Raw genomic sequence first — 11,850 nt, forward strand, 5'->3', positions numbered from 1 at the left:
GGGCCAAACTCGGCTATTGCAATCCTTGGGAGCAATTTCAAGATTGTCAAGGGTGTTAACATTTCCTTGACACCGTCGAAAAAAGAGTTGTTGGCGTTAAGAGTCTCATTTCCAAATATTTCATGAACGCTCAGAGTGACTCACCTTTTTCTTTACGGATGTTGACCAATGTGATGGAGGTTAGGTGGGGAGGTCGGCTTGTTACAAAGTAGATTATGAACTTAACTACCAGTGTGTTGAAACACTAGGAGGTGGGTGAACCTTTTAAGTGCCCAAACTTTATAGAATGTGGGAAAAACTATGCACACGATGACACCATCGATATGTATAAACTCATTTATGTTATATAAACGTGCTCATGTACTTTAAATCATCACATTTTCAACTTATATAGACCATCTAACCATATTACCATCTAACCATATTGATTAATTAAGCTATAATGACACTTCATACTCATGTTTAAAAATGTAGTAAGTCAACTAACAACATCATGTGTAAAAAGTCAAATAAAAAAAGAAGATAGGAGTTATAAAAAATTGATTATAAAAAACAATAATATATATATATATATTTATTTATTTTTTCTTTCCATAAAGAATCCACATGATATACCAAATTGAAACTGAGCTGTTATTAATTTTTCTTTCCCCTTTTCTTCCACAATAATTAACAATTTCCTTTCCCTCCCTTTTTCCTCTCTCCAAACAAAAACCCAAACTTCCGCCACACTTCGCAGCTTCCTTTTCCCATCCACTCCCACAACTCTTCAAAGATCACCGCCGCCACCACCACCGCCGCCACCACCACTATCACCATGCCTCTCGATCCCGCCGCTGCTACAACCACTGCATCGCGGCCTGTGTCGCCTCTCCCTCAGCCGCACCACCATTACTCTCCGCATCAACAAACCCTTCCAATTCGCGCTCCAGCGAACCCTCTCTCGGCCAAACCCCACGAACCGCACTTTGCCTACCCGTTCGCGCCCAAAGGCGTCAGAGGCCACCCCGCCGTTGACCACGGGGTCGCCGGTGGCGCGTTCGCGCCTCCGGCTATGGTGTACGGCGTGAATCGCGGCATGCACTTGGATTACCTCAGTCATGCCTTGCACGTGACCAGGCCACTGCCTCACGTGCCGTTCGGGCACGTGGGTAACGCTGCTGCCACACCCACTGCATCGCCTCCCGTTAAAAAGGTTTCCAATCTGAAGCCCTCTTTGCGTTTTTGTGAATTTTGTGAACGAGTGATGTGTATTAGAGTGAATAAATGTTGGTTATGTTTTTTCCTTTTTTTTGAGCTCCAGATTTTGTCCTGGTTAAATGATAGTAATAATTGGATTCAAATTGGTTTGAATTGAAGTGTATCTTTGGTGGTAATAAAATTATGCTGGATTTCTAATTGTTCCTTTGTTTTTTTGGTTGCTTTTCGTTTGGCTTTAGGCGGCGTCTCGGTCTGCGGTTTCTGATATCAATGGCGGTAAAGATTCGAGTACCAGGTGAATTTTTTTTCATTAACACGTGGTGTATATATTGTTGTGTTTTTTTATTGGTTATGGAGCTGGGATTGATGATATCTCTGATTGGTTTCTCAGGGAAAAAATCAGAGAGGATACCTACATTGTTGTTAGAGATCGAAAAGTGAGTCTCTTTTTCTCTTTTGTTTACATCCTTTGCAATGTAAACGTCTTACATTTTTGTTTATAATGAATCCATTGATTTGTTGTAGTTAAATTAAATTATGTGTGTTTAGTTACATTCTGAGAAAGGTAGGTGCTTTTAATCTTCTTTAAATACATTGGAATCTGCACTTTGTCTTTTGCCTACAACAGTATCTTTTACAGTTTCATTACATCTCTAGCATATGATGTGCTTGTGAGTTCTAACCATATCGATACAAGTCCTACACTTATCCTGATTTTATTGTTTTAATTTCTTTATGAATTAAAGTCGTCTTTGGAAACTAGTTCCTAGATATATCTTTTCATATTCTCTTCTGTTCCCTCTCATACATATGTCTCCAAAGTTATTATAAATGAGATTCTAAGAAAGGGAAATTTACTCTCAAATTCATTCTCTATTCTTTATTAGAGAACTTTGGCTTAGAAACTTCAGATTTAAAATTATTGGCTGCTTTCTCTCATACAACTTGTTTTAGCTATCTCAGAAACACATGGTTTCAGCATTCTCTCTTCCTTAGAGCTTAACCTATAATAGAATTGGCTATTTACTTGTGTAGTTTATTGAAATTTGATAATATTACTAGCTATACAAGGATTACTTTACTTTCGTTATTTTTACTGCAGTAGTTAATGTTAATATCTTAGCTTTATCCCTGGAGCTTTTTTTAGTTGTGGTAATTATTTTATATTTCATTTTTTAGGTAAGAATAACAGAGGATGCTTCTCTATATGCACTTTGTAGATCATGGTTGCGAAATGGTGTAAATGAAGAAAGCCAGGTTTGAATAATATATTTGTACTCCCCCTTTTTAAGATTTGTAATCTGCTACTGATTTCAAGCGTGTGATGAAGACTGGAAAATATTCTCGTGTAATTCTGTCTTGTTGTTAAAGAAATGATACTAAATGCATGTATGTGTACTTTGATAATTTACATATTCCACGTCAACTTTTGCTGGACTTTTACTTTAATTCAACTTCCATTTTAACTAAGGTTGACTTGAGAATGAATATTTTTGGTTGTAACTTTTCACATGTATAGCAAATATTTAATTTGAAACTAAATATAAGTGATTCTCACTACAGTTAAGTTTTTTCTGTCGAATTTGAATGAAATATTTTGATTTTTAAAAGCTGATCAGAATAATTAATTGATCTTAATTCTACGAAGAAGCATGATATCTTCTATCATTTAGCATCTTTGGAATGATAAATGATTGAATGGTTTTTTAGTAGAAGTTTGTAATCATTTATGCTTTTCCTGTGGGTTCTGCATTATTGAAAATCAAAGAGTAAGAGAGAGAATGGAACTGAATTTAAGTAATGTAATTGAATTATTTTATCTTAATCATCTTTAGAAAAAGAGAGTCCACTATATATAGATAAACTATCAAACAGAGGTTCAATAGACTATCTGAACACAAAGACTGATAAGGGCCCAAGGCTTAATAGAGAAAGTAGACAAATACAGTAAAGTAAAGAATACCTTCCACAAGCTCTGAAGGGGTGGGGGAGACAGCAGGATCAGCTACAGGGAGCTAGGTTCTCAACACAACAAACCTATTGGGGGAGAGGGCGTTCTTGAGAATGTAAGCACACTAATGTGCTGTAGGGATATGTAGTGCTTGAAGTTGTTTGCTAAGGGTATTTTCTCGAACAAAGAAAGGTCACGTTCCATGTGTTTGGTGTGAGCATGCAAAGAAGGATTATGAGCAAGAGCCATAGTACTGAGATTGTTGCAGTAGATGGTGTCTGTTATGTTCACAAGTCTTTTGAAAAATTTTCAAAAATTGTTTTTTTTAATTAGTAGACAATCCCCCTAGATCCTCACAAGTGTCTTACAAAAACGTTTTCAACGCAATTTAAAGCTCTATCCAACCCTCTTGTTCTTTTCAATTGGTTGAGCTAACCTTTTGGGGTTAGTTCTTTGCAAAACAAGAGGAAAGATCTAACGCTTCAAATGGATAACGAAGGTCAATATGTCAACAATAATGTTGTGAAAATTGTGAGTATACTCGCATACTTGTATAATTAAGCGATTTTGGAGAAGAGAGCGAGCTAACTCGCATGGCGAATCATCAACCGTGCGGATTAGAGCAAGTATGCAAGTAGATCGAAGGATCGATGGCTGTCACGATCCGTTACTCGGGATTAAAAAAAAACTTACCTAATGTTCTAAATGCCCAATACATGTTTCTTCTTTTGCTAGGGGCAGTAGGCAGCAAATCAGATCAAAACCCTAAAAACCAACTCTGAAACGAACCACATCCACATAAATCGCTACCACTCGCCTCTCGAATAGTGCTCACTGTTGGTTGTTCTCTTCGTAGATTGCTCTCAGTGCTACTCCTATTCGCCATTGCATGCGGTTGCGCTCACGCTTGGCATCGCTTGTTGCTTGTTGTTGTTCGAGGTCGCGCTCGCCACTCGCCGTCGCGATTTCTGTTGCTCGTTGTTGTTGTTCCTCTCTCTTCTTCCGTTGTCGTTGTTCCTCTCTCTTGTTTCATTTTATTGTTTTTGATTGTGCTTGCGAATCCTGTGTGGAAACATCGTATTTCTATTGATGGGAAAACAAGGAACGTAAAATATAAATATTGTGAGAATGTATTAACAAGAGGGGTTTATAGATTAAAACACCATCTAGCAGGGACTTCAAAGGATATTGGAGCATGTATAACAGTTCAAAGGATATTGCAGGTGGTTCGTGCGGTGGCTGCGGTGATTGCGGGTTCATTCAGGACTAAATGTAGTTATTTACTATTAATTTTTTTTTAATATGAAAAGTAAACTCTTGCGAGTTTACAAGTCGAGTTTACGAAGTTCTCACGAGTCTACGTAGACTCGCGAGTTTGACAACCTTGGTCATTAGTGTAAATAAATTTGGTGCATGTCCAAACCAGTTGACATGTGTCATGGGAGCATCAATTTGTTTTCCAGAGGATGAATACACAACTGGGCATCAATTTTACTCCACTTATGCTGATAAATTTCAGCTGCAATTTCTTTAGTAGTGATGTGGCTTGAGGCAATGTTTGATGTCTAAGGCCCAAAGAATCCGTTAATACCATCAAACTTGTAGATAGCAGGGAGTCATAGTTGGTGAAAAATAGCAAAACACAAAATAACTAGCCAAATACAAAATAGCTTGCCAAACAAGGTTGGAATGGAAGAAAGACCACAAATCCAAAACCAACACTATAGGGTCAGTTTGATTGCAAAATGGTCTATTGGAAAACTCACCAAACATGCCATACCATGCATGGTGGCAGTGAAAAATCAAGAGCAGGGTTTGGGTGCGTGAGTTGTCAAATAGAGTAGTGATTATCGGGGTTGGTCGTTGCACGACAAGCGACCGAGGGGTGGTTGTCATAGTTTGTGAAAAATAGTGAAACACAAAATAACTAGCCAAATACAAAATAGCCAGCCAAATAGGGTTAGAATGGAAGGACCACAAATCCAAAACCAAAACTATAGGGTTAGTCTGATCGCAAAATGATCTACTAGAAAACTCACCAAATATGTCATCATGCATGGTGAAAGTGAAAAATCAGGAGCAGCGTTTGGGTGTGTTAGTTGTCAAATGGAATAGTGATTATCAGGGTTGGTCGTTGCACAACAGGGTGATGTTCCTGGGGTGGTTGTCAACAGGAAAAAGCTCACATAGTTGTCGCAGTGAACAATGACACTAGCGGTGGTGAACAATTACACTAGCGGTGGTTAACAATGAAACAATGAACAATGAAAAAAGTACATGGTTTCTCTAAATTGAACTTATGAGCAATGGGCCCATAGGCAAAACACAAATTAGGCTTCGTTTCTTGTTAGGTTCTTGATACCATATTGAGAAGAGAGAAACCGAGAAGGCATATCCTTATGTTTAGACTACAATAGAGATAATCAATTTACAGGGACCGAACATAATTACAGAGTTTTCCTAGTTTAGGCTAATAACATAAATATCGAATCAATCTCATTGATCCCAATATCATCAATTGATCCTAATATCATCAATTACTATATCTATGAGATTTTAACATACTTACAATATTCTAACAGTGGGGATGACTTGTATGCTTACCCGTGGTCTTAAAATTGGTTACAAATAGTGTGACAAATATGCAGGAATTTACTGGATTTTACTATCAATGACTTACTTTTGGAAGATGAATATTTTATGCATTTATTTATTTCAATGTGCTATTTATTTATTTATCTTATGTTTCATTGTATTGGCAGCCGCAACAAAAAGATGTAATTAAGGCACTTCCTAAACCATTGCCTGCATATATGGTGGCTGGTTATATATCAAACAAGAAAGAAGATGAAAAAATTGAAGATGAGCCGGAAGAGGTTAGCTTTTCTTCTAGTTAACTTCCTATTTTAAAGCAATCAAATTTGCGAAACTGAAATCTTTATTTTCATCCAAAATAGTTATTTTGTTGACACAAGTTGTGTTGTTGCATAAGCTTTGCAGAATAGTATTGCTCTCAAGCAGATGTTTCTATTGACATTTTTGTTCTTTCACTTCAATTCTAGGTCAAGATTTCTATCCCATTAATCATATCATATTTGCTTTCAGAATGAACAATCTGTTGAGAACTTGTTACCACAAGATTTATTAAAGAGACATATTAAACGGGCCAAAAAGGTTAAATTGCGGTATGTTTAACTTGTAGCCCTCCCTTTCACCTTCTGGTTTATTTATTCATCATCTATGTTTGAGTTGTGGCAAGAACAGTACATGTCTAGTTGATAATGCATTATAAACTGTAGCATACAACCCAATATAGTAGATTTGTGGTCAAACACCTTTTGAATTTGTGAGTCCATATGATTTGTTGTCAGAACATTGGAAGACTAAGTTGACAACAAGGTTGTAGAATTGTGATATTACTCGTAAGATTGTTGGATCCTACGAGTTGGGGGTGGCTTCCAATGCTTTATTTAGCATAGGATAGCTGTGTCGGACCATAGGGAAATGCGCTAGCCTTTGGAGATTGTCATGTTCTAACAAGTTGAAGACCCAGAATTTGCAGGTCAGGTTGCACATCCCAATGTACAAAAAATCTATTTCATTAGTTTTTTCCATTAACTCTTATTTTCAAGAGAAGCCTCTTTTATCCCACTCAGTTGACTTGTGACACCTTTCCTATCCCATACTCCACAAACCCTTCGCTGTTCTTTGTATGGCACCCGTCGTTTCAATTTTTCATTTTCCCCCATTTTCGACATTTCTGTCTTGTTTCTTTTTCTTTTCTGTAACCTTGTCTCTAAGATCACTTTGTTTGTGTTTTGGTTGTTTTTAAAATCCACAATGGCTTGTTCTGGGCATTTTGAAATAATCTCTGATTTTGGTTTCTTTTTTAGCCCCCTCTTGTATAGTTTTTCTATCCATAATCTTTATCAAATATGAAATAGAGTTAAGATATTAATGACACAATACTACAAGATAAGTATCTAAATTATTGATATTACATACTCGAGTTATTCTATTTTTAAATTATAATACACTTTCACATTATTATACTTGAGGGCAAGCCATGGTTTAATGGTAAAGTCACACACCTTGGTAACTAATTTCTCATGGGTTCAAGCTACGAAACAACTATTTTGCATATGCAAAGGTAAGGTTGGGTACAATGACCCTTACACCTTGCATGACTTTGGTACCAAGTTATGCTAGTCTTTATATATACGTATGTGTGTATTGTAAATAGTGGATTATTAGTGTTAAACTTTGGGAAAGAGAGAAACATTAAACTAAAATTTTGTATTTTTGAGACAATGCAAGTGCTGTATTTATATCAAGAAAAAAAAATCAATATAATAAATATAGGAGATTTGGTATTTTCTAAGATATAATATGCAAATAAATAAAACATTCATAATAATAGCGAACTGTTACGATTGCAGTGAATAATGATGGCAGGAAATAAACAAAAATTGAAAAACGTACATGGGTTTCTAGAAAGTTTACTCTTATAAGTAGTGGGAATAGGCAAAACACATTTGGGTTTCTTCTCGTTAGATTCTGATTGCATGTTTGAAAGGATGAGTGATAAAACAAGTCCCGGTGGATGATACGACTCATGTACCATGTTCAGAAGAGAGCAACCCCGAGAATGAAAATAATAAATTTCGTGTGTTGGATAAACACGATAATTAATGTATATTATAATGAAGAAGAAATCTAGTAATAAGAGATAAAATCAATATTTAATATTGAGAAATATTGGTGAGGTATTTTCCATCCAAATGATATCACGTCTCCTTATTTAATGTAGTTCAATCATGTGGCTTACAATTTGTGGATAGCATGGAACTATTTTCTTTTCTTTTTCTTTTTTGTGATATACCATGCTTTGCTTTAGGGTGAGATAAAAATATTAACAATGTTATTACTTTCCTTTTGCTGCACATAGATTAAGGGAAGAACGGTTACACCGTATCACAAAGTACAGAAGTAGGCTTAGGCTTTTGCTTCCTGCCACTGAACAGTGTAGAAATGACCCGGCTGCTGGGAACTGACCTTGCTGACTTTACAGACATCAAGGTTTGCAGGACTCTAACAGACCGAACTTGATTCAATATTGTATTTGTGGTTCATTGAAAACGTATTCCTTATAGTAGCAAATGTATAAAACTAACTGAAAATGGACAGATTTTTCAGCTTTTCTACACAATTTCTACTTTGGGTGGTCTTTGACCAGAAAATTTGCAATAGTTAGAGGTTGAATGAATAGCGATGACTCAGAAGTCACTGTCTGCTTAGACCTCCGTTTGTTCTTGTGGGCTGATAGTTTGACCAACCTATTAAGGGTAGGTATGACTTGTCCCTATCTCCTAGGAAGATTATAAGTTATTTTTTTTGGAAGATAATGCATTTGGATTAACTTGTTTTTGAAGAAAAATAATTTTAATAGCCGGATTCTTTTAATTCGAAAAACAGTCTTAATTAATCGGTTGCCAGATATGTAATATAAGCATTTAATGCCTGGCTCCAAGTCTCAAATTATTTAAGTGATTAAATTTCCATCAGATATTTGCATTTTATGGTTTGGTTAAAAGCATAATGCTTTTCACATTTTTTTTTATCGAAATAGGACAAACAGAAAATGAGCTTCCCAATGTTGGGCTTTGGATGAATTGGTAGTGAAATTTTCCTACATCTCCATATTTTTTTTATTAATTCCAACCTTTTATATTTTTTTAAAATTTCAACCTCACAAATTATAAGTATAGGTTAAGATTTTCCGTTCTCTTACTTGTTTTAGGACTTTTCGGAGTGATACTTCCGAAAGGATTGTTGAATTCTTATGAAAATTATTTTTTGGGAGCAAGTGAAACTTTTGTAAGGTTGGTTTGAGTTTAAGTACTTAGTAGCCACTTCATATTTTTGGAGGTAAAGGTCGAGAATCCTAAAGCGTAGGAAGAAAGAGTCCATTGTAATTTAGAGATATTCTATTATAAGATAGAAAAGGCTTTTGTTTTTGTATCCCATAATTGTAGTTTGAAATACAACCATTCCGACGAGTTTTGGTGGTGATTTAAAGTTGGGTAGCCTTTGGTAAGTGGAAAAGCTGTGAATGAGTATGATGGGAGTTTTTGTTTGTTGTAATGGCTGCACCAGGTTTTCTGGATCATCGATTTCAAATTAGAGGTTTCCGACATTCTAGAAAGTATTTATTAAAAGAAATTTGCTTAGAAGGTTATTTTTGACTTCGAAAAAGCACATTCTGAAGTAGTAATATTAATGTTCCAGAATAACTACTTTAGAAACTCTCCCGAAAAATAGAGAAAAAGATTTGTGATTTTTTCCTCTTGTTGTTATTGTTTGTCGAGGAAAACACATACCCTTAATTTTTTAGTCTGAATTTCTATCAATGTGAGTTTTTTCTTCTTGTTCTCATTGAAGGGTGTTTTCTCTTCTCTTCACACGCTACTTGTTCTGACCCCCTTTTTCGGTTATATGTGGCAAATTTTTCAAGCAAATGATTTTACCTTTAAAGACACAGATATTGAGGTTGGTGGCAATCCTTCATAGTTTGGTATTCCACCCCTTATCTAAATCTCTTTTTTTCACACTCCATACACACGTAAATCAGAATTGGGTTTTTGTTTCCCCATTTGTCACTTTTGCCCCTTTTTTGTGTATGGTGAAAAATTGAAGCTTGAAGAGCAATTTTATTGTGTTATGTGATGTAGGGCCGAGATGTATGAGGGTCGAGGATCCTTGAACTTCAACGAGGCTCACTGGTGGAATAAAAAGGAACTTGTTTATTGAATGATTAATCCCAAAATATGTTCTAAGAAAGGTGTAATGACCAATCCAAAAAAATAACTACACACCCATTTGGGAAATAGAAATTTGGGATGCTTCCAAAATAATCAATCTAAGAATTTTCCATAATAACTAATTCAGAATTTAAAAATATAAATTTTACTTTTCTCTTGCAAAAACAACAACAGAAAGCAGTGACAAAGGTAGTTTGGTCTTTTTCTCTAACCCTAGGGTGTAGTTAGCAATTATGAGGGTGCAGAAAACAAAAGTACAAAAAATTATAAAATTATACCGTGTAAGAATAATTATTTTGTTTGCTTTTGTTTCTTGCACTATATCATTTGTGACCTGCATTATACCATTTTTTTGAAATGTCAATGTGTTATTTATATTTTTTTAACAGAACTTTATATAATTGATTTAAATAATAAATTAATCTAGTAATTGTATGCATGTTAGGTTATAAATATAGTTAAGTTGAATTTGATTATGAATTTGTATGTATGAATTTGGGATATATATGTAATTGATTTGAGATCTTAAATGATGTATGAGTGATTGATTTGCATTGTATGTTAATGATATGTGTTGTATGTGATTGATGAAAGCTTGTATGAACTTGATGTCATACATTCGGGGTAATGTATGAGATGTTGTGTTTTGGTATATTAAGTATTGTGTTTTGGTATATTAAGTATGAAAAACCTATGAGCAGAGATCCTTTGCCTTCACTGATGATCTAAGTCACATAAACTAAGGTACTAGTTGGTGAAAAGTTGAAGGAGAGTTCATACACACCATGACCACTTGTAGTCACACGATATGAATATTTGGACTTACCTAGATCTGATTGGAGTGGATTAGCCGTTAGTCTCTGGTAGGGGCATACTTAATGAGTCTTTTGGAAGAAAATAAATCCATATGCCATTACTGATTGAAATGAAATCAAAAGGGTACTAGGAATTGAAAGAAAATCAAGGTACCGTGAAACAAATGGATTTATGTGGTCAAAATATGATTAATGAGTTTTTCGAAAGACAATAGATTCATTTGCAATCACTATGATTAGCATGAAATCAAAGGTACCGAGGGTTGAAAGAAAATTAAGGTACTGTGAAGCAAACGAATCTATGTTAAGTCAGTATGATTGTAATGAAATCAAAGTACTGCGGATTGAAATGAAATCGAATTATTGTGATTGATATTTGGAATTTGTATGATTGTGTTCGAGTAAAAAGAAAACTAAATTAATTATGAATTATTAATCAAATTAGTTATTTTACTTATATTTTTTTATGTCAAAACTTTATTTTGATAGCTTACCCTGACATGTGTTTGTTTGTGTGTGAACTGCAGTGATTGTACTATGTACATGAGCAAATATTTGTATAGGTGTAGGAGTGAGATTTTGAGAGAAATATAGTAATGATTTTTTTTTTCATTTTCTTTTATAAATAGGTGAATTTATACATATATTAAGTGAATTAATAAAGTTTATATCTGGTTTGACGTTCATCTTTAGGGTGTTACAATTCTGGTACCAGAACAAGTGTCAAGATTGTTTTCAAAGATAAAAATTGAATTTTCTTTGGTCTGGTGCTTGGGCAGGGTAGGCGTTAATGACATTTTATAGAATGTTTTCATTTGAGTAGTAAAGTTGAAAAAATTAAATTGGCGATTGAATGGAGAAAATAGATTATTGAGTCGAGTATGTTACCATGAGGAATATCAATATTGTTGGTAAAGAAGAATGATGAAGAATTTAGATTGTGTTTGGAGAGAACTAAACGTTCATGAGAAGAATTACTCTACTCTTGACACGAAAAGGATGGTATTGGTGTTGTCATGAGGATATAGAGCCACTGACTCGATAGTATTTAGTTTGACATATT

General features: G+C 34.9%; 1 protein-coding gene across 2 annotated transcripts; it reads left to right on the plus strand.

The window, feature by feature from the left end:
• The first annotated feature begins 621 nt into the window (after positions 1 to 621).
• On the plus strand, positions 622 to 8,614 carry LOC137834904 (proline-rich family protein). 2 transcript variants are annotated; one of them, XM_068643133.2, is made up of 7 exons: positions 622 to 1,195; positions 1,440 to 1,495; positions 1,592 to 1,637; positions 2,380 to 2,457; positions 5,914 to 6,027; positions 6,257 to 6,336; positions 8,100 to 8,614. In XM_068643133.2, the coding sequence occupies exons 1-7, from the start codon at positions 818 to 820 to the stop codon at positions 8,203 to 8,205; spliced, it is 858 nt and encodes a 285-aa protein (XP_068499234.1). In that variant the 5' UTR covers positions 622 to 817; the 3' UTR covers positions 8,206 to 8,614. The 2 variants fall into 2 exon arrangements, with proteins under 2 accessions (XP_068499234.1, XP_068499236.1); XM_068643135.2 differs by lacking the exon at positions 6,257 to 6,336 and having other exon boundaries at positions 628 to 1,195; positions 8,100 to 8,448.
• The last annotated feature ends 3,236 nt before the right edge of the window (positions 8,615 to 11,850 follow it).

This window comes from Phaseolus vulgaris, chromosome 5 (genome assembly GCF_051622355.1).
Source record: "Phaseolus vulgaris cultivar YP4 chromosome 5, ASM5162235v1, whole genome shotgun sequence".
Taxonomy (NCBI): domain Eukaryota; kingdom Viridiplantae; phylum Streptophyta; class Magnoliopsida; order Fabales; family Fabaceae; genus Phaseolus; species Phaseolus vulgaris.